Consider the following 24,323-nt stretch of genomic DNA (forward strand, 5'->3'; position numbering starts at 1 on the left):
ATTACGTTTTTGTTTATCATTCATTTGCGGTTATAATTGCATTTAATTTTAGCGTGTCAACAGTTTTTTGTTTCACCTTCACTTGCAAGTCATTTAATTTACCATAGCTGCTGTTGTTGTTTTTGTAGTGGCAACTATGCATTAGGAGATTTATTTCTGTGATAAAACATTAATTGGGTTATTCGCTGCAGTGTGTTTATTTGAAATTTAGTTATTTTAATTGGAAGCACTGGCCCATTTTGTGACACTAGAACACGTTCCATAAGTATTTGTGGTTGAATAACATACTATAATATATGTATACAAGGTATAGTTGATAACAGTATTGGGTTAAGAGTTGCTATATGAACCTCTCCATATAACTAGAGGGAAAGTTCTATGAGAATATTAGCTACCGATTCTTATATTAGGTAGTCGAAAAAGTATTTTCGTATTCTGTCAATGGATGTCGTTGCAGTCGTATATCTCCAGTGCTACCAATCACATTTTCTCATACCATGTAGTGTTGGAAAAGTGAGATTTTAAGCTCCATTCAACCAAAAAAATTAATTTTGGACTACCCAATAGACTAGTTATAGTTTATCTATCTTTTCTTCATCAACAGATATGATCTACCAGATAAAAGGTTGGATGACATTTTCGGCAGCTCTCTTATTTGGAAAATGCGTAGGACATTATAATACTTCCAACAAAGAATACAAAACATTATGACTTAAACGTACGCCTTTCTCTTATGACTACAACAAACGCCTAACAGCCAAAATTACAAACCGATATTCATAGGAAATTTGAATTTTGCAACAACCAAAGACTTTCCTAAACATTTTTCAAACAAAATCCTCACCCACAACATCTTTCACAGCCATATTCGAATTTGCTCTGGTAATCGCTTAATTAACCTCCACTCACTCATTTCCAATTTGTTAATTCGCCGCTCATAACCGAATTTAATGACGTGCCGGCGAGGCGGATGAAATAATCAAACGAACGAGATAAAATTGATTTACTCTATTTTAGTTAGATATGTATGTTTATGTGCTTGCATATTTGCAGTGCGGATATGTATACTTACGGTACTTATAACTGAACTACATGCACTCTAAATAAGTGTGAGTTGATGTGCTCGCTCGCTCGTTCGTTTTGTTGTTGGCGGATGGTCAGATAACCACACTGTCTCCTGCATGCATTTCCACTTCCATTTTCAATTTCGCTTTACTTCCGTTTTTATTGACTAACACAATTTCGTTCGCTAGATTTTCTATTGCAAATTTTTTTTATTTTGTTTATTGCGATTTTAATTGAGTTGATTGGTTTTGGTTTTAACTCTCCCGTATGAAAAATGCATGCATGTGAGAGCGAAGTGCAAGAGAGGGGCATGAATTGACCTAGATGTATATAGTATTTACTCGGGTTGACTTTTTTGAAAGTGAAGTGGAGGTTGCTTTTTTTATACACATTGTGGAGCTAAAAGGTTGCATGGTCCATTCGGAAATTTTTCTCAAATTTTGTGTTATTAATAAAAAGTTTTAAAAATAAATGGTTATTTTTCTATCTGAAAGAATCAAATATAAAATACTACAAAAATTCTTAATAAAATTTCCATTTTTCTCGACGAATTGCTTCTTCTTTTGATGCGTATGGAGTAAAATGGTGATAACAACAACATCCTTACCACATTAAAATTAACATTTTTCAAAAAAATCCCTTTTGCGGTCAGTGGCGAAATCGATAATCCACCTTTTTTTTAGTAATATGTATATGAAAAAAATTATATTAATCCTCATCAGTTAGTTTTTAAGGCAGATATGTATATGCTATAGTAGTCCGTTACGTACAATATGGTAATAAATTACATATATTCCTGCCACGGATCATAATCTAGGCCAAATTTCGAAAATATATCTTTCAAATAAAAAAGTTGCCCATTTCAACGACTTGATTCGAATCGATCAGTTTGCATGACATCTGTATGCTGGAGTGGTCCGATATTGGCGGTTTTGTCAACAGAATAGCTGCTTGATGAGACAAGAATGAGTGCGAAGCGTCTGACTAGTATCACAAAATTAAGAGACCAGATCGCATATACCATACACAGACAGAAGGAGAAGGGTAAACTGATTCAGCAAGTAACGCTGATCATTCTAGATCTACAGGGTTTGTTCGAAAAGCAATAGGACTGAGTCGATTTGAACGAATCCTTACAATTCTTTAAAATTTTTCAAAATAGGCTCCTTCTGCGTCGGTGTAGCACTGCCAGTGCGATTTACAAGCATTGAAGGCTTCACGGAAGGCATACCCAGGAATAGCTTTGAGAGCCGAGGTGTATGCTGCTTGGATCCCCTCTGTTGTCTCAAAATGCTTGCCTTTCATCGGTTTTTCAGGCAAGGAAACAAAAAAGTCCGGGGAGGCACATCCGGGCTATAGGGCGACTGCGGAAGCGTTGGGATGCCGGCCATGGTTAGGTAGCTGTTCACAAGAAAGGCGGTGTGAGCCGGGGTGTTGTCGTGGTGCAACTTCCAAGCGGCTGCGATATCTTGTTGGACCCGATTGACCCTTCGTTTGAGTATCTTGAGAACATCCACGTAAAACTTGACGTTAACGATTCGTCCAGGAGGACCAAAATCATGGTGGACGATACCTTTGAGCATCGTTTTCACTTAGGATTTGCTCATTCTTCCCTTTTTTTGGCGAGGGCGACAGCGACCAGGTTCTCTCCAGGTTCTCGGAGACAACTAACCAGCCGCACGTTCGTTAGCTAGGAACGCCATCTACCGAATCCAGTTGGGACGCGCATGCGGCACGAAAAATAGTCCTATTAATTTCCGGAGAAACCCTATACTTCCAGAATACAGAAAAAACATCGCCTACAACCAACTGAGATTGCAATAACATTTCTGATTTCAAAAGAAAAACGGTTTTGAGAGAGTTTTGATGTTATTCAAGAATTTATTTATGCACTAAGTTTAGCTATACATAGTTCAGTAAGTGGAATGTGCTTTCGTGGTAACTACGTACATACATTGGTGCCTACATTCTGTAGACACTGCTAAAATCCATACTTAACGCTCTAAGATCTTTTAGTATTTACAAAAGTTGCGAGTTGCTCTCCGCCGCTCTTCTAAAACTAATTTTTATTTTGCTGTAGGAGCTAAAATTAAACGGATAGCGATATATTAATTGAGTATTTTGATTCGAGCATTAAATTTGTATGTATTTAATCCTAATATAATATATATGTATGTATGTATCTATGTGATGATGATACAATAGCACAGAGGCATGCTAATAGATAGAATTCTATCATACAATTTATCTAGAGGCTACTCATACACATTTTCCATTTGCCAGTGTACGTGTATGTGTTTATTTGTGTTTGTGTTTGTGTTGGTTTTGCTTACATTCGATCCCTATTAAAATACGACAATTATTTACTAATTAAAATCACTAATCGCTGCAATCCATCAAATCAATTATAAATACAATTCAAAATAGAAAGCGAGTTGGTGCGTGGTCCTCGATGACTCCACCGCAGATAAATGTGTGTGTGTGTGTGTTAGCGGTAGAGGAGTGTGGAATGTTTAGACCATGGCCAGGCCTTTGTTGATGCTTTCCAAGTGTTCTTTTGCCTTGATGCGCAGCGTCGCTATGGAATTGGAGCGTATATCCGCCGTCTGCGGTTGATTTGTCGAAATCGGCGACTGCCGACTGATGGGATTGGTTGTTGTGTTGCTGTTGAGTGCATGGCTTGGCGGTGGGCTGTCGCGCCCCACGTCGAGTAGTTCCATGCCGGCTGCATGGGTTTTACCGTGGCCACCGCTGCCATTGCCGCCGCCATGCATTGCTTCGTTCGCGTCGGTACTTGTGGTGAGATTTTGCGGTGACTGCTCCAAAGCTGACGGTTGAGTCGCGCGTTGCGATGGTGAGTTGAGCGCGGTGGCTGACGATGCGGCCGGCATTGATGACAGTTGTGGTGGCAGTCCACCGGACATGCTACTTGCCAATGGCGAAAGTGCTGTCCGCATGCCAACTGCATTCGGGGGAATGGAGGCGGGTGCATTTGCATTCGCGATGGCCGCTGCTGTCGCCGCCACCGATGACATCGACGCGGAGGATGATGACGTAACTGACGTGGCAGTTGATGAACTCAGCTGTGGTGGCATTGTGGCCAAACTCTGTGGTGACATGCGGGACAGATGTGGTGATAAATGTGACAATTGTACATGATGACCGGGATGCGTGGCGCCGCCTAGTGCCGATGGTGGTGGCGGTGGTGGTGGTGCGCCTGGATGCCCGGTGGGTGGTGGAGGGTGAGCGGGATGCATAACGGGGCCATGCGGTCCATGACCCATGGCAGCCAGACTGCTCATGGTGAGATTGGATGGAGCCAGACTAAGTGGGGGCGTCAAATAGCTGGGATAGACGGTCTGCGGGTGTGAAAGGAAACCTGCCGAAGGACGAAGTTGGATGTGAATAGAGAAAAACTTGAATGTGAATAAAAAAATAGTGAAATGCTAATTGGATTACAGTTAATGAGACAAATGACTCAATAGTTACCTGGCAGTGCCGAGAGAAGTGGCGGCGATAACCACGGATCGACTGGAAGACCGCCAGCGCCACAGCCCAAACGATGCGGAAGTTGAGTGAAGTGCGTGAGACCCAAGCGCAAGCTCTCCGATTTCTCTTGACGACGCCATTTAGCGCGACGATTCTGGAACCACACCTGAAATAAAGAATTTTAAAAAGTTATAATTTTTATGGAACTCTTTAAATAACTTTAATAATAAGATCTTTCTACAGTGTAAGTTATTGGTACCAATACGCCATCAATAACCACAAAGGAAAAAATGAAACGACGACACCATTTTGTGGTTCTTCCGCCTTTTCAGCTCTTTCGAATGGTCATTAAGTAAAGCAGACCTGCCACTCACACACACACCAAAGCAACACCCGCACTTAATTACACTTCAACGAGCTTAATTGCAACAACAACAACACAAGTGAAAACAAAATGGCGGCACTGCTCATTAGCGAGGAAAAAATGCAGACATTAATAACGAAAATAGAGGCACAAAAAGTGTGGTAACCTCAAAACGAACATAACGGTGGCGTAGCGGGGCTCTTGGTGGCGTGAGTAACAGGCAAAGAGCAGAAGATAAAATTCAATTAGTGCTTCGGCACTAATTAGAATTATCGTAACAATGAGTTTGTAAGATTTATAAAGCGACTTAAGAAATCCACAATCTACGCAGATGAGCTGAGAGGGGAAATGTTGCTCTCTGAAAGTGACAGACACATACAATACACATAAATACACATATATTTTACTAATTGGTACGCTTCGTCATAATGAAAGAGCGGATTGGCGGTTTGTGGAAATTGCTGCTACAATGGCAAGAGAATTAGTAACACAGAGAAAGTGGGATAGACAGGGAGAGCGTAGAAAAGAGACAGTGGTTAACTTTAATTCCCTGTGAATGACAGTTTGCCCCACCAAGCGCACTCAACACCCACAAAGGCCTCATCTCGCCGTCTGTGCAGTCGGCAGCAGGACACCTAGCGATTGACGGCCGTAGACTGGCGCACAAAGTAATTATTTACAATTTACGCGAATTAATAGGAATTATAATGATGGAAATTGAATTTCAGTTGCTGTTGGTGTAAGCAGGGAGCCTGCGTCGGATGGCAGGTGTGGAAGAAGTTAAGTAGGTGTTTGTGAAAAAAGAGAAAAAATGCGGTTTAATGCAGGCTGTGAGATGTATGATCGGATGGTTTTATTTACTTATAATGAGCGCACGTTAATGAGAGAATATTATTTGACTATAAAGCTGTAATCATTGCATATTAAAGTTTACTTGGAATGAAAATAAAGTATTTGAATGTGAGCGGGTGCTTCAGTCTTTTAACATATGTAGAAAGTTATACATACATATATCTTCTCAGAGATATGAAGTTTCTAAGGAAGCCCCTTTCTAATTAATATGTCTTTGGAATACTGCAGATAAATAATGACACACCATTGCTTGCATCAGCCCCAGCGCATGAATAAAATCCAATAGCCTGCCGGGTGCTAGTGAGGCAATGTGATCCCTATCCGGAACTAACGATCCAAGGGTCTTCGCCCTGCGTCTCCAGACTACTGTGCAGCCGATCAGCAGGTGCTCCGGGGTTTCAGGCTCCCTATCGCAGAACCGGCAACGTGCACCAGAGGATAAGCCCATGCTATGCATGTGCCTATTCAGTTTGCAGTGGCCAGTGTACCATGCGACCAGTAACCTGAGTTTGTTCCTTGGGAGTTTTATTACCGTTTTGAACCTTTCCAGGTTGTAACCCCCCATTAGCAGCTTGGCATGTCTCATACCGTGAGTCTGGTGCCAATGCTGCTCCCTGCCCACTGCTTCTTCCTTACGGAGCAGCTCTCTCATGGTATGGGGACCCACCCCATGAAGGGTTCGGGTCCTAACATCTTGGTGGAGGCTGCATCAAACTTCTTTTAATAGCCAGCCTTTTTTATATGATTCAAAACTCTTCGATGATGAATCTTAAGTTCGTTAGTGATGTCATGGTTACTTATGTGATGGACCTGGTCAATCTTTTCCATAATTTCAGCGACTTTTTTAAGAATGGGTCGAACAGAGCGAGGTGCATCTTTCACATCGTTATTTCCGGAACGGAAGCGAGCGAACCATTGTTGTGCTACACGAACTGATACTGCATCGTCTTCGTAAACTTCACAAAATGCGTGGCAATTCCTCAAATTTAATTTCAAAATGAAGTTAAATGAAGCTTAAAGTCTCACCTTTCCGACACTAAGACACAACGTGATTGGTAACACTGAATATATACCACTGCAACAACATTTACTGATAAAATACGAAAAGACTTTTTCGACTACCTAATATTTATACATAACTAAATCGACTCAGCTCGTCACGGTGATTATTCATATACATACTATATATATTTTATAGGGTCTCGGACGTTTCCTTTCAGTTGTTACACACCTCGTAATAAAATAAATATACCCAGGCTTCAGGGATAAAATTGTAATCGAGAAAAAGAGACTCTATGTATGTGGCACAATGTATACCATTTAAGATTTTGCCTACAGAAGAGTTTAAGCCTTCGAATATTTCAAGATATTCTTTGGAGAAACATATACATATATGTATGTACATATGTAAGTATGTATATAAACCTCAGCCTCAAAGTAATAGAAAGCTGTAGTAGTTCCTACGGCTGGTATTATTACGTTATGCTTCAACGAACTGTTCAACTATCGGTTAAATTTTTTAGTAATCGAATATCAGAAAGGAAAAATAAATCTATTATTTAATTTCAAATTCCCCACTTTTATATTAAATTTCACAAATTATCCTTTCTGTTCCTCCATTAGGAATTTGCCACAGTTAGCTAGAGAATATGTATGCATGTGTGCGTGTTTAGCTCACCGCAGCACGTCAGCTTCGCTTGCCTGTTATAATTTGCGTTTGTGCTTCTTCATTTTAATTAAATCATCAAAATCAATTTTGTAATTTCCATTCATGGCGCGCCATAATTAAAATAAACACAAGCGAATGCACAACAAATACATATATACACAACAAATACAACGAAGCGCAGAGCTCACGTATAAACATAAACACACCAACGCCATGCCTGAAAAATGCCAATAAGTGAGAGGCTGAAATACCGCCCATCTTTTAATAACCTACACCCCCGAGCTGCCGAACGCCAATCAACCACCCACAATTGCAGCCCAACAACCATTTAAGTGCGCACATAACGGTGGTGCAGTAAGGCAGGGATGCTGTGCTGTTATGGTAGACAGACTACGCTCACGCAGCCGTCGCTCTCGCTCTCACGCGCCCAACAACCGTTATGCTGGCGCTCTCATTTTGTTGAAGCCAGTGGAATTTGGGGTTGCTCATAGCAGTTAATTCTCATTTGATGAGCTCCCGCTCTCCACCTAATTATTGCGCTGTAGCCTCCCACTCCACTCGCAACCAACGCTTCGGAGTGAGTGAGTTTATTTATACGCATCTCGGCTGGCGACGTCAACCACTTTTCAACTTTAATCTTTTTCATAAACTTCGCTCGGCGCCAGTCAGCAATTTGGGTCGTTTTTGTTTGGATGCTTATTTGTTGTTGTTGTGTTTCTGTTAAATCGTGTTGTCTCTACAGCGTCGTACCCACCTCCGGCCTCCCTCCACTCTACACGCTTCAAAGTTTGCAATTTTATTGGAAAACTTCTTTGCCAGGGGCATCGCAAAGCTGGCACACCCACACCCAACCACCAAGCGCAGCCCACAGCCCACCGCCAACCGCCCACCATCCAGTGAGCAAGCGGACACCGAGTTACGCACTCTCATTGAATTTGCCGATTGCGTTGCGTTGGTGTTTCTTTTTCGGTGCTGCTGTTGCTGTTGTTGTTGTGCCAGTGATGATGTTGTATGCTTTTATATTATGTGTATTATTGTTGTTGTAATTGAATTGTACACCTTTCGAGATTGCTGGCCAGCAAGAATATTGGAGGTCTCGCGCCGCTGAGGGGACTAGAACCACTTCGGAAGGGCAAACATCAAGCGAATTCAAAAGTGAGTTAACAGTGCAGCCAGGTGAGCAAGGGTGGTTCGGGGGCTCCCCACAGTATGTGTGCAGCGTACGGTGTTTCATACAAAGCGAACTGCGTGCTTGGCTCGGTGGAGGAGGGTCTGTGTGCGGCTGTGGCAAGCAACCGAGCAGGCGAACGGGCGAGCGAGCGAAAGAACACAAATTGCTTTTCGAATGTTTCTGACAGTTTGCAAATTGGAAAATTGACTTTTAACACACAAGCGTTCCAGCTTAATAAAAGCGTTTCGACTTCACAAACGCAAATGTGTGCGCAGCAAGGCAACACCGACGGCGACAGCAGCAGCAGCAGTAATGCCAGTAAAGCCAGCGCTGCCAACACACACACACACCATTAACAATGGCTAACACACACTGCTTTCTTTTTGGCGTGGTTCCTGGTAAAACGTGGCTTTGTTGGCCGGCTCACTCGCCGCCAATTTAGTTCTGAACATGCAGTTTGAAAATAAGATGAGAAAGACGAAGGCAAGCAATAAAGAAAACATTTCGAGACGGTTTATCTATCCTATTTTAACTTTCTTCTTTTTTAGTAGTCTTGTTTGTTTGTTGTTTCTGTTATTGTTGTAGCGGCAAATCTCAAGTGGTGCGCAAATTAGGTAAATCAGTTTGAAGTTCGTTTTCGCCATCTTTGTAGTCGCTGCTGTAACTCACAGCCAAGTGGTTTTGCCGCCCACTGTGCTGACGGTATATTATAATATTGTGTACATGTGTGTGTATCTGAGGTTCAAGTGTTTGGGACAGCAAAGTTTTAAAAGTTAATAATTGTCATTGGAAATCGAGTTAATTTGCTGATATTTGTGCTGCCACGTTGCCACCTCTTCATTGTGTTAGGATATATTAAAGTTGCAATGGTGAAAAAAGTTTGTTTTTTTGAAATGCCAATTGGGCCTAAGCATTTAAAGTATGGAATATTATATAAGTATATATGCATGATCTACTATATATATACTAGATGTAGAGAAAATATTGCTTGTCATGGAAAATTTCTCTGAACATATTCATATTCTGATAACTAATACCTAGCTGATTAAGGTGGGTTATAAGGCTGATCCATTTCGAGGTTCCCTACCTAAAAAAAAAACCGCAGAAAAATCAAATTTAATGCCAAATGTTTATCATTATCAAATAACATTCTTTGGCATACATTTTTGAAGATTATCTCTTTCAAATTTTGAGTCCAATTTTCCGCGACTTGTTCGAGCATTTTGACTGGTAGCTGGCAATGACGCGCGTGATGTTTCGTTCCTGTATTGAAGTAGGATTGTCCGCATAGACTTTAGACTTTACATATCCCCACAGTAAATAATCTGACGGCGTGATATCTCACAATCTTGGTGGTCAATCGACTGGCCCAAAACATGAAATTATCTGCTCATCGAAGAGTTTTCTCTCAATAACTCCATTGCTTGATGCGATGTGTGGGCGCCGTCATGTTGAAACCTAAATGTCGCCGCCATCACGAGCTTCAATTTCAGGCATCAAATGATCGGTTATCATGGTGCGATCGGTGGCCATTGGCGGTTATGATCTCACCGACATCATTTTAGAAGAAATATGAATCGACGGTTCCACCGGCCCATAAATCACACTAAGCCGTTGTTTTTTCTGTGTGAAATGGCAGCTCTTGAATCTCTTCTGGTTGCTCTTTAAAGCAAATGCGGCAGTTTTGTACCCATTGGGCCAGAAATGGACCTCATCGCTGAACAAAGTTTGGTTCGAAAACGTCGGATTTTCTTGGAATTTTTCTAGAGCGAAGCGATGTCGATTGGGAAGGTCGAGCAGCTTCAGTTCTTGTAAAAGCTGTATTTGTACACTTTCAATTTAAGGTCTCGACATAAAATGCGCCAAGTCGTCTCATACGTCGATTCTCCACGGTCTTCGTGTACACTCTCAGCTGCGGCTGCTACATTTTCTTCACTCCGTTATGGACGTAGTCTATGCTGTCGATTATTCCAATATCTAATGCTGGGTCTCAATATGGGTGATGATGTTGCGAATAGTATGCCCAGTAGGCCGATTATGTTGACCATAAGTTGAGTGGAGCCCGCGAAACAAATTCTTTACAGAACGTGAATTTTTGTAATAAAGCTGAACGATTTGTAAACGTTGCTCAGGCGTAAATCTTTCCAACTTGAATCATCCATTAATACTTTAGCAAAGTGAGACAGAGCGACTACGGAATCCTAGAGGAGCCAATGAGAACTCAGCGTTTTTCGGTGAAGTTCATTGTATTTTTGTTTATTTGATTAGTAAAAGTGTAGACCATCGAGTACAAAATAAGCCCTAAGAAGTATGAACTATAATGTTTGAAGTCTTATCTGGTCGACGTACAACTTCATGAGACTCCGAGAAGTTATTACGTGTAAAAGTGGCAAGTTGTAGTAGGCATGGACTCTCTACTTGACTGTATACTAGCGTCTGCAGTGTACCGAGAATACCTTCAAACAGGTTTTTACACTTAATTTAGCTATGTAAGAACTCTAATACCATATCTTAGGAATTCCAAGAACTTTTCGATGCTTTTTCCCATATAACTATGATAATACCAAGACTGCAGGTATCAGAGTGTTATAAATATAAAAATTTAATCATTGAAACACCAGAATCATTGAATTCGGGCAAACACCGTTTACGAAGAGAGAGAAAGAGACAGTTTTGTCAATCAGAGACCCACAAAGATCGCTTGACAAAGAGAGAGAGAGAGAGAGAGAGTTGTCAACCAAATACGTTATTGGCACATAGCGAGGAGTTACCGTTAAAGTGGATGGAGAGCAATATGAAATATACTGTCGTGTTACACAACTCTTTTTTCGAGTTCTGTCTGGGATTTTAGAAGCTCTTCTTTTCATATTTTCGATATATATTAAATTTCTAAGCCAAAACTCGCCTACTACGAGTATAATGCGATCTACAACTTTATAATAACAAATTATTGAAAGTATACATTTCCAGTGAAAAATTCTCCGTCTACGAAAATTTGTGTAATAACTTCCAGGGGAATACCGGTAATTAAAGTAGTGCTTGCGATATTTTACTGTTATTTCCGGTAAGAAATCGTGTTCGCGTCTGCGCCACCACTGTGATAATTACCGAGGTAAAGGTAATAACGGGTTATCAATGTACTCGTAGAGTTTACGCTTCAAAGTGCAATTCAATCAAGTTGATTTTGTTTTTGTAATGCATTTACTCCACTAATAACGGTTGGACAACAACATGAGCCAAAAAATAAAAAATATTTCCAACAAATTAATTTAAAATAAAAGTGCAGGCTGTGCGATCGATAAGCTCCGCAACGCACCACAGGTGGGCGACTTATCATCGATCTAATCAAGGAGAAAATTGTTGCAACACCGGCGCAAAGTCACACAAACAAATATAACCGAAATTTTAAACAGAAAACCGAACTAATTACTGGGTTATGTTAATAATGAATTTACCAACACACACACACACGCATACACAATTGCTCTGGTGCCTGCATGTATGCGATTTTTGTGCGCGCCGACATCCTGTGGCGTTCCAGGACATTGATAGCGGCGCCTAACTGTGTGAATTTCGCTGCGAGCGCAAACCAAACCGAATGGAGGGAGGCAGCGCTGACGGGGCAGACGAAAGGCTTAATTCAATTAAAATCGTTTGCGCTCGCTTTTCATATTTTAAAATTACAAAAATACATATTAATAAATGTGTGTGTGTGTTGGCCATTGCACATGGCGCTGCTCAAAAGTGCAGTGCCCCGCAGTTATAATTACAGGACGCGCATATGCAGGAACAAAACTCGTGTGACAGCGCCGACGGCCAGGTAAGCAAAACGCCAAGGCATGAACGACTGCGGCACAGAGAATGCGCAGTGTAGTGAGCGGAGGGCGCGCAGGCCGCAGATGAAAAGTTCCTGTCATAATTATAAACAAAACTCCTTCATTCACCGAGAAATATGACATGTTCTGTTGGCGAGCAGCGTCTACTCAGTGTACGAGTACAACAACATACACTGTGTTTGTTGTTATGTATGTGGAATAAGTTTGTGAATCCATTGTTTTGCGGCATTGATTTAACTTCTCTGCTTTTGCTTTGCTTTTCGACGGCTTAATTTTTAGTTCCGCCTGTTGTCGGCTTCATCTTTTTCGCCAACAAAACACATCCTGTCAGTTTGGCTTTCATTTTTTTCTTGATTTGCCTCGCATTTCATTGTGTCAGCATTGTTTAGCGCTTTAATGAAGACAAAAAATGCTAATGAAATGTTTTAATTAGTTTAAATGCCGACAAGGATATTAATTTCCACACACAGTTCAAACGAACAAATGGAGCTGCGAGCGAGGCAGGGATACAAAATATGTTCTGGCATTAGTTAACCACAATCAGAAAGAAATTTGTCGACATTAAAGGAGTTAATTAGAGTTATGATTTGGTTTGACGGTTTTCTATTTAATGCATTAGAGGTCTCAATATTTTCTGAAGTTTTTTATACGCTGAACAAGGTGTTTCAAGTTTCCTATTAAGTTTCTAACACCCAGAGAAAACGGAAACCCTATAAAATGTACCTAAACATAAACAAGTTGAGTCAATGTGGCAATGCCCATCTCTCTTTATATACTAATATCGATTGAAGATTTGGAACGTCCTTTTCACACCAAATGTTGTTGTTTTTACAAATAATGCATTCCCATAATTCAGTGGATCTTTATAATCAATGTGTAATCTTCGTAAGAAATCTATCCTAAAAACAATGATCCAAGTAGAGGTACTTTTTTCAATTCAATATTGTTTGGAATTTAATTTTGGAAGTTCTTACGCTTGAACAACGTTAACAAAGTGTAGACGAAAATCGTGGAGAATTTCGGCGCCGTTCGCAGCAACTTGGACTGACGTATGGAATGATTTGGCGCATTTTTTGTCAAGGTCTCAAATTGAAAGTATAAAAAATACAGTTATGCTCTATGGGTCCGACGTTTTCGAGCCAAATTTTAATCTGCGATGAGGACCATTTTTGGCTCAATGGATATATAAATACGCAAAATTGCCGCATTTGGTTCGAAGAGCAACTTGAAGAGATTCAAGAGCTGCCACTTCATTCTGAAAAAACAACGGTTTGGTATAGTTTGTGGGCCGGTGGAATAATCAGCTCATTCTTCAAAAATGATGCCAGTGAAAACGTAATCAAGGGTTACCATTATAGAGATATGATAACCGGCTATTTGATGCCTGAAATTGAAGCTCGTGATCTCAGCAACATTTGGTTTCAATAAGACGATGCCACTTCCCATACATCGCATCAATCAATGGATTTATTGAGAGAACATTTCGGTGAGTAGATAATTTCAAATTTTGGGCCGATCGATGCATCGTGTGATATCATACAGTTAGATTTTTCCTGTTGGGATATGTAAAGTCTAAAAATATTATATCGGAAAGGGTCGTAGTCAATTAAAAAAATTGAGTTATTAAATCCTTTATACTACCCTCTTTTCTTCAAGAGTTCACACTTCGTCTTGCTTAATAATACAGAAAACTAGTATTCGAGCATAAAAAAAGTTTTGAAACGAAAATATCAGTATTAATCTACGTTTTGGGTACAAACCACTCACTTTCTTCGTGTAATTATGGTGTAACGCAACACCCTACACGCGCATCTTGTCAAAAACAACAATGGTATTGAAACCAAAAACAACAAGAAATAGTTCAACAAATTGCCACCTTCAAGCGACACCCAAAACATTGAAGCTCTGTCAATCAAGGAGCTTGCCACAAACTTAATGCCGGAGTAGCCGCTATGTTTCGTCGAGATCTTAACTAATTCACCAATCACTTTGGCCCTTCATTCCACCCACGACGTGTTATGTTGCAGGTTATTGTTTTTGTCACAATTCACTGTTGCCGCTTGACATTTAACTTTACATCGTTGACAGTTTGTTGCAAGCTGAAATCTGCTACTTTGGCAAACAGAAGGCAAATAATAAGAATCACCGCGAGTGTGCTGGGCGAAGGGTTGCGGAGGCAGTGCATGCGTTGAATATTTGCGCTGTGCAGCACGTGTCGTCATGTATTTAATTAGCTCCTTCAAAGGCGAACGCCTGCCACAGGCGCTGGTTGCGGCGGTGGCGCTGCACAATGTCCTCCACGGAGACCGGAAGGTGGCGAAACCGTTAGACGTACCGCCTCATTGTGCTGGCATAGCAGTTCGTAGCTGGCTGTTGGCGGGTGTTGGTGTTGTTTATGACATTGGGCGTTCTATTTGTACTCGCTTAATAAGCAGTTAAGTTGGCAAACACAACAACACAGCGCGCATATACAAAGAAGCTGATGCAGCCAGCAACAAATAAGATGGAATGTAAATAAATCATAAATAACACTCACAACCACACACACATGCATATGTCTGTGTGTTTATGCACACTAATGGATAGTAAAATGGCTAGTAATGAAATGTTTAGTTGTGGATTTATTTACTATTGAGTTGTGCAAACTTTGCAAGGGTCCCCAATGACGGTGTGTGGGAGAAAATGAGTGAGAGAACTAACAAAATTGATTTTCGAATTAAATATTCAGTATAATACTGCAGTTAAAACTTTTCACTTGTCCATTATTACTTGTTCTAATATTCATGCAAGTAATTATAACAGAAAATTCTAAGGTCAAAAGCGTCAATATCTATTTAATTGTTATATAACACAATTAAACTTTGCACCAGTCGTCAAATAGTGACAGCTCATTGTTTCATTATTAATTTCGCTTTTTCGGAACAGATGTTCAAAAGCATTCCGAACAGACTGACATAAAGCTTCTAAATGCTTAAAGCTATACAAATAAGTTTATGATAGTATTAGGGTGGTTAGCTTTCGCAAAATATTTTTTGCTTAATATCACAAGAGTATATTGTATGAAGACTATATACATTGAGACAAAAGCGCCCAGAAATTGGGTCCCTGGGTAAATGATATTTCAGGAAAATGTATTTCGGTAAGTTGGTAGGACTTTCCTGAAAAGAATTTGTCTCAAATTTTCTTTATCTGACCAAATTTCGTGTGTTGTGCGTTCTTACTAATGTTGAAAAAGGTTTACGCTGACTCAGCTTTATCAAAAACACAAGACTACAAGTTGTACGAAGTCTTAAAAGATGGTCGAGAGATCTTTGAAAACATGCCTCGTTCTAGACGACCTTCGACCTCTTCAGCTGAAGGAAATATTAAAGGTGCTTGAAAGTCTTCAGACGAGTGCTAGAGAGATACCAAGAGAGTTCGACATCTCTCGCGAGTTCGTTCGAATGATTCTGGTGGATATTTTCGGAATGAAAGGAGTTCTTGCTCGACTCGTCCCGAGAAAGCGGAATTTTTTTCAAAAACAGTACTATTGTGACCGAATTTAAAGCGAAAAACGTTATCAATACCATCGACTAACCATCTTGTTCACCAGATTTGGCTCCGAGTGTTTTTTTTCGATCGAAGAGATAAAATAAAATTCGCTGAAGGAGCTGAGGGCTATACCAAAAAGTGCTTATGCAAAGTGTTTCGAGGACGGGAAAAATCGTTGGCATAAGTGCATTACATCACCAAACCAAACCAAATTAATATCTATGAATATTTATTATTTTGCTTTTGTCCGATATGAACCACCCTAAAGATGCGGTTTATTGAACAGAATTAATTACCCAGACAACATTTCAGCAATACAAAAGCATTAACCCACAGAAGTCGCTTGACATACACCTATGCTTTTATTTTATTTTTTACCTTTTTCATTCGTACACCCCCTCGCCTGTAGTATAGTCATAAATTTCAACAAGCGCCGACAGTAAAAAAGCGAAAATGTGTGTGTATGAAGTGAATGTGAATGTGAAAAGGTGCAAAATGTGTTAATTGTTCTACACCCTCGGTCCAACTACTATTTACACCACAAAACCGTAATTTATAATAAATAAGGCCACTTATGTCAAATAGCTGACAAACAAGAGCTGGGTAAATAAAAACTCATATTTGCTCATGTGCTTATGCTTATTAAATATAATAAGCGCAATGCATGAGCCGGAATATGTAGCGGTGTGTGGGTTGACTTGTTTGCATTGGACGGAATGGACTGTGTGGAACGCTGCAGTGCGCGGCACCTTGCAGTAAAAATGTGAAAAACTGTATTCCAAATTACATACATATGTATATTTAACGTAATTTTGATTTTCAGAGAGTGATGATTTTGTTGCACAGAGGTAATGTCGAAATTAAAGACGAAATTTCTAAAGTTCTGAAAACGAGCGTTTGGACTTGATTGAGGTGTTGCTTTTTGGCACATAACCTCAATGTATTGTAATGCGGGCAATAATGCTTACCAGCTAGTTCGCCTGAATTAGGTCTGACTCCAATGCACTTGTACCACTTCTATTAGATGTTACGTTGTAGTAGACTCATTTTATGATACAGCCAAAATTTCCACCTTTTTCGAAATCCCACAATATGCAATAAGTAAGGTCAACTCATCTTTAGAATAAACTAACCAATAATCTTTCTAAAATACGATCATTTTCAGAGGTATTATTGACTTTGTTGCAGTATTTGAAAAGCTAGCACTGATTCGAATACTATTTGATCAATTTTGAACCGGACTGAAACAAAACAAACAAAAATTTTAAATAAAAATAAGTTTTTTTGGATCCAATACAAGAATGCCTACATTTAATACAAAATTTTGACAAATTTCCCCCTTCGCATTTTTCAACGTCGAAGCTCATATTCATAAACCCGCATGTTCCCAGTAATGATGCTTTTGACGAACGTAGAATCTTTAGCCACGATTTCAAGTATCTTTTTGGCGACCTTTACTTGAACATGTTTTCGCAAAAGATTCATGGATTTTGGGACCAGTTTAGCATTGAGACGCTTCATACCCATAAATTAATCAATATGTATTCAGTCGATCCATAAGAGATATTGAGACCCTCTGCTACTTCTTTGGTGCCATTACGGCGATTTTCAAGCACTTTTTCTTTAACTTTCGAGGTTATCATCATTAACAGACGACTGGTCTAAGTCAAGTTTTCGATGAGTTCACGACCTTCACTGAATGCTTTGTGTCAACTCCCCAAAAAATTTCAATTTGCTTTGATACTATGATTTTTTGAAGCAGACAAATAGTATTTCTTTCAAATAATAAGTCTCTTCAATCTTAATGAAAATCTAGCTCCGATCTTTCTTATAATCTCTTTATATCTACTTATGTACAGTCTGTCAAGTAAGAGCGTGGTCGACTTTACAGACAGTTAGTGAACGATTTCGCTCTAATTCCTTCGCGAGCCGATAGATGGAAGCTTTGTCCTTGATACATTGTCAACAAAGGTTCAGTTGTCGTTGATCTTTTGAAAGAGAGTCACGTTAAACGCCATGAGTGCTAAGTACGCGTCGCGCTACGAAGCTGTGTTCCTTTGCATCCACCCGAAAGGTTCCAAAATGTCGCAATCAGCGGCTGCTAAATACATGAGAAAGTCGAAGGCATTTGTACAGAAGTAGATACAGCGATATATAGTGGCTAAAAATGTCGATGATTTACCAGAACGTGGTTCGATAGGAAAAGTGACCAAAAAAGATGAAAAAAGAATAGTGAATCTGTTTTCGCGGAGTTCTGCTTTAACACTGCGGCAAGGATAAGCAAAATTAATGGCAAAAGGTTTAGATATATCTTACGAAACTATCCGAACCCTTCTTCATACTCATGATCTGAAAAGGCGCAACACAGTGCAGAGCCTTCCGTTGACTGAAAAACTTGTGACAAAGCGACTTGCTTGGGCGCATGAAAATATTGATAGAGATTTTGAAAATGTTATTTTTACTGATGAATCTTCTATATGAGCACGTTCTGTCCTAATGCGAGCCATGGAATAAAGGTGCATCTTTGGGGCTGCTTCTCAAAGCAGGCATTCGGCACTTTGTACCTCTATACTGACAACCTAAATGCCGAGAATATGATAAAAGTCTACAAAAAGGCTTTACTGCTATCTGCCAAACAATGGTTCATCAGAAAAAATTAAGATTGGATTCTGCAGGAGGACAACGATCCTCTCCTCCGCAGCAAGCTCTGTACTAAGTGGAAAACTCAATCTGGAATCGTTACATTGGATTGGCCGTCGCAGTCGCCCGTTGCAAACCCAATTGAAAATGTGTAGGCATATATTAAACAGAAGTTTCGTGGAAGACACACATACACTTTGAAGCAGTCTACGAAATTCGTCGCTGGAGATCCTTGCGAAGTAGAATACGCGTCAAATTAGTAGAAAGCATGCCTCGGAGATGCCAGGCAATTATCGACGCCGGTGGTGACTGGACACATTATTGATCAAATTGCACCATTGTTTGTAATGTGTACAATATACCATATACATATGAAAGTATCATAAAACAATTTTGTTATAAATTATCCCGACCAAGCTCTTACTTGACAGACTGTATATACCATAATCAAATGAAACTTAAGTTAATTCATGATTCCACTTTCCTGAAAATCTATGAAATTCAAAATCTTAGGAACATCATTTCATATGAAATCACACTTCGATATCAAAACTTTCGAGACAATGGGCTTAATTATAAATTATTACCAATGTGACGCTGAAACCTACGATTACACGACTCTCAAAAGCGATTACCAAAAAGCATAAAACACAAACTCGACGTAAACATCATCATTAGGCGGAATTAGTTTTGCATAAAGAATTTATGTCGATTATTTCCGCACATATTAAATAGATTTGTTTTTTTTTCTTGTTGTTTTTTTCGGCCATAATTCAATGATATTTATTTGTGAGTGCATTAATTTCATCTGTCAAATGTAATTTCGTGTGTAATCTACCGAAAAAACATAATTTTATTGCGAATTGTGCGCTTCATATTCATGCATGAACAACAAACACACAGACGGTTCGAGAAAACCACACAAATTGACTGTTGCTGGGGGTTGGCATTGAGACTCCCGTCTATATACTTTGTTTGCCGGCCTGCTTTGTTTGGCCTGACGGAAAAGTTTCCCACTCGAGAGTTTCGACTTCACGCTACCGCACGCAACTGCGGACCCTTCCGTTACGATTATGCTGTTATGTAACGGTGTATGCAGACATGCATGGCTGTGTGTGTGTCTCGTATGTTTGCTCTTAGCGTTTCTAATGGCTTTGTTGTTTCTTTTATTGTTGCATATGTCAAGTGAGGTTATGTTTCGGCGTGATCCCTTGCATGGGGGATGAAGTGATTTATGATATTATTTTTTGATTTCTACGGTGAAATGTGTTGACAGTTCAAGGTGGATTTCTGCATAGCAAATGAAGACACTGGCAATGAAGCGTGTGTGTTTGTTGCATGTAAATATGTTTGAATAAAACAAAAAACAGACATATTCACGAGGTTAGGCGGGAGCTGCCCAGGTGCACCAACAGCGGACTAAAGTGTACATCGAATTAATATTTGGAAATTAGTCTCCACAGTCCAATAGATCGTAAGTGGCAATCAGAAAAAGGCAACTGTGCCGTCTATCGCTCGTAAAGTAGCTTAGAAGAATTGTTTCGAATAACTCGAATTGACATTCCAAGCGTGAGCATACAAATCCACATCACGTGTCGCGTCTCAATTCCGCTCAACTTCATTTCATTACCTTGCAAAGTAGAAAAACAAATGCTCGGGGCCCAGAACTGTCAAATGATCAACGATGATTGTCACTCACACACACACACACATATACACGACATGCATTGCAAGGCGCTGGCCCAGTTAGAGGCGCACACTTCACAACTTCAATTACGGACGCACGCAGCAAAGCTCAAGGCGGCACACACACACGTTCACTCACACATACACGCGCCTTCAAACAAGGAACATCATCGACAAAAAGCAGTGTGTTAGTAGCTTCTGCGAAGTGGGTAATTTTACGCTAAGTATGCAACTGGAAACCACCACCAGCAACGCCAGCCACCGCCACGGCCGCCACCAACAACAAGTCGCTATTTGTTCAACGCATAAACGCGCACAGGACACAAAGCGCTGCAAGTTATCACCGAACAAAAGGATGAGAAACAACCGCAAAGAAGTGGAGCACGCAGCTCGGTGAATGGAAACGCGAACGAATGTGAAGGGCGCGGGACGCGGCTGTAATTGGATGCCATTGTGGCATGCCGACAAGGTAGGCGGAAAAAACTTCTGAAAAGGACTTGTTGCCGCTACAAAGTACTGAAGATGCCGCCACCGCCGCCGTAACTTGTTCTCTCGGCGGAACGCTCCGTTTGGCGGGCGTTCAATTGTAAAGCTTTTCTTTTGTGGCCGCCGCGTCGGCTTATTGCGCGTATTGCGTTTTAATTAATTGCGACACGAATTTGACCTTCGATTACGGTTGTCGGTTGTCGGTGCGCACAAAATGTAGGCAATTGTAAGGATAAAATGAGGCAGACTTAGACGAAGGAGCCCTAGCGAAGGGGCTTTGTTGCTCAAGTCGAGTTTGGCAGGAGGCGGAGTTGCTCTATTATTCAGTTTATAGCTGAGCGCTATAATGTGGGGTAATTGTGGCGTGTTCTGCATTATTTCCCTATAGGCTAGACTAATTTGGCATTAAAAGTAAGAGTTGGGAATAAGTGCTTGGAAGGCGTATTAAATTCTTGTAGAATAATACTTGTTTGAGATTTTACTTCTGGTTTACTTCAGCTTCGCTCAGCTCAGAATATAAATTATTGAAGGACTTTTCTTGTTTCTAAGCTTAAAAACTTACTTCGCAAAGTTACTGATTTAGGATATATCCTTGCCATATTTGGATTCGAAAACAGTACGATATTTCAGTTTTGACAAATGAAAAAGTCACAGAAAGTCAAATCTAGTTGATACGCTGACTGAGGGATGGCTCTCGTTTCGTGTTTGGCCAAAAAGTCAGTCCAAATCATGCTTGGATGTAGTGACGTGATTATCAAGATAAAAAATCCATGAATTCCAGTCTTCGAATCTGGTCTTTTACAACGATTTGCTTCACGCAGACGCCTTAAAACGGCTAAGTGGTATTCCTAAGTGACCGTTTGACCCTGTCGAATGAGTTCTTGGTGAAAATTAGAAATTGAAGAGAATGAAGAGGATCACTTTAATTTTTGACCAACTTTTAAGTGTTTTTTCGGGTTATTTTTTGAGCACCATTCGCAAGATTGTTGGAGAGTTTCGACATCACATTCAAAATTCACGTGTCACCAGTAACTTTGTGTTTGATAAATGTAGGTCCTCAGGGTCCTCAGACTCCGCATCTCTTTAGCGACATCTGCTCGACGGCAGTTTTGAAAAGGACTGAGATCTTTTGGCGTCGGTTAGGCTTTGATACGTTTCATACCCAAAACATTAACCAAAATATATTGGGTCATTCGTTAAGAGATGTTAAGATCTTGTACTATCTCTTTGATGTCAACAGAAATATTTTTAAGCACTACTTTTTACCTTTTTCGATGGTATTATCTTAACAAAAGTAGTTAGACGTTTTGAAGGCTTCACGACATTTCCTGAATACTGGTGTTCGTGATAAAGTAGCCTCCCCAAAAGACTTTTGCAACATTTTCCATGGACATCATGGCATTGTCAACTAAAATTTTCAAGCTAAATCGTTGTCCTTTTTTATAGGGTAAAAATCCACTGACACACTTTTCGCTGCCAAAACATACTACTTGATGTATGGAGATCAGTTTACAAGGACTAGTCCGGGTCAAATTTGATCAGATGGTATTATTGTGAAATACTTCACAGAAAGTGGATATATTTATGTTCATTAAATTATTTATAAAGACTAACCTCAAAACTTCCACACTCCTATAAAAATTAGACCACATGTTTCCGTATGTAAAGATGATCAGTACTCTCCGTACTTTTAGTAGGTTTCTTCTTTATTTGAAACAGTATTTTAAAAATAAGTTGTGACAGCATCATATCATTAAAATACATCCATGAGAAGGTTTTCGAATTAAATTTGATTGTCAAACTCCACCGAAAACTATTCGAAACGAAAAAATTCTATCTTTGCAAAGTTATTCCAAAATATGAATTCATCTCATATTTGATACAAATAACCACCGATAAAACACCCTTGTTTCATGTCACTAGTAATCGTTTTCAAAATCAGAGAACAAATCCAATTTGTTGCTTAATTCAATTTTGAATCTTTTAACAATTTTCTCGTTATGCGCAACATTAACAAAAACAAACGGGAGAACAAAAAAAAAATCGAAAAATCAGAGTGAGGCACCACCCACTTGACATCTGACACGAAATATGAGCGAACAACAAAGAAGAAATGAAAACAACAACAGCAACACTGGCTAAATCTACAAGTGCTCTTCATAATGCAATTCCGATGACTTCGCTTTTGTTGCCAAAACAACGGTCGAGCGATTTTTGACTTCTGCCACACTTCAAAACATTTAACATTCAACATAAATACCGTTTATTTTTTTTCTTTGTGAAACGGTTGCTACAACAACAATGTCAACAACGATTCATACAGTTACAATGTAACAACATTATAACAACACAAAAAATACATATGTATGTACACTCGTCCATGCAACAGTGTGCGTATGCATGTGTGCAACATATTTATGTGCGACAACAACAGATGTGCAACTCATTATGACGCATTTAAGCGCTCAAATTGAATAATATTCATAATTTTATAAAAGCAACCTCTGAGGGCGAATGCAGTCGAGGAAATGTGTGAGTAGCTGGTGGAAGGACACCTTTTGAGGCAAGTGAGTTGGGGTTGAAAGTAGATGCGAGTCATAAAAAATATTTTTTTTTTTCAAATTACTCGTAACTAATAGGTATTTACAAGCTTGTGTTGTTTGTTTAAATATTGAATAGAATGCATTATGAAACACCTCTTCTTCTTCGTTGACACTTGCTTTGTGGGGCGGTGTATGAACACCTGACACGTTAATGGCACTATGGTACTTCTGAGCCGGGGGTGGTAGTGTAAATAGTCAATCTTGGAATTTCAATTGATTTTTGTTGTATTAAAAGTTTATGGAAAAAATATACAGTTTTATTACTGAGACGATTTCGCCTTGTCTGTCTGTTAGTCTTTCTCTTAACTTTCGAGATATCGACCTGATATTTCGCAGAATATAGCAGTCATACAAACTGATCATTCAAAGTCACGAATTATATCAAGGTAACACTATAATCACCGAAAATATTGATCTTGACTATAACATACGTATATAACTGCCATAAAACTTGACAGATCACAATCAAGGTACAAATAGTTTTATTCTCTTTATGCCATAAGAAATGTACCTGTGAGGTGCAACCGAAGTCAACATTTTTTCTTTTTTGTTTAGCTTTTGTTATAACTGATTAGAGCTAGGATTGACAAAGTTTTGTTTTCAAGGTAGATAGGTAAGTAAAAGTTCTTCCTTTTGGGCTCAATTAGTGCTGAGAGCGCCATTTTGATACACTATCATAGGACCTTATATCCTCATATTACGTTCCATTACGGTGTTCAAACCATTTGGTGCTTAAATGAAACTACTTACTTCCGTTTTGCGTTTTGAAGTAAAACATTCTCTGGTAGTAAATGAGGACAAGACGAAATATCTCCTGCCATCAAAGAAATAGTCGTCGCACTCTCGAGTTGGCTCCCATTCACTGTTGAGAGTCATAGCTTCGAAGTCGTAGATAATTTGCTTATCTTAGAACTAGCTTAAACCCAACAAA

General features: G+C 39.7%; 1 protein-coding gene across 1 annotated transcript in view; it reads right to left on the minus strand.

Moving 5' to 3' along the window:
- Nucleotides 1-2,926: 2,926 nt before the first annotated feature.
- Nucleotides 2,927-24,323, minus strand: part of LOC105225452 (retinal homeobox protein Rx) — a 58,369-nt gene continuing 36,972 nt past the window's right edge. The window contains exons 5-6 of the mRNA XM_029549863.2: nucleotides 4,555-4,720; nucleotides 2,927-4,444 (exon numbers count right to left, since the gene is read on the minus strand). Of these exons, the coding sequence (XP_029405723.2) occupies nucleotides 3,579-4,444; nucleotides 4,555-4,720 (1,032 nt within the window). The 3' untranslated portion in view covers nucleotides 2,927-3,578. The remainder of the gene's footprint in view (nucleotides 4,445-4,554; nucleotides 4,721-24,323) is intronic.

Source organism: Bactrocera dorsalis, chromosome 3 (assembly GCF_023373825.1).
Source record: "Bactrocera dorsalis isolate Fly_Bdor chromosome 3, ASM2337382v1, whole genome shotgun sequence".
Lineage (NCBI taxonomy): Eukaryota > Metazoa > Arthropoda > Insecta > Diptera > Tephritidae > Bactrocera > Bactrocera dorsalis.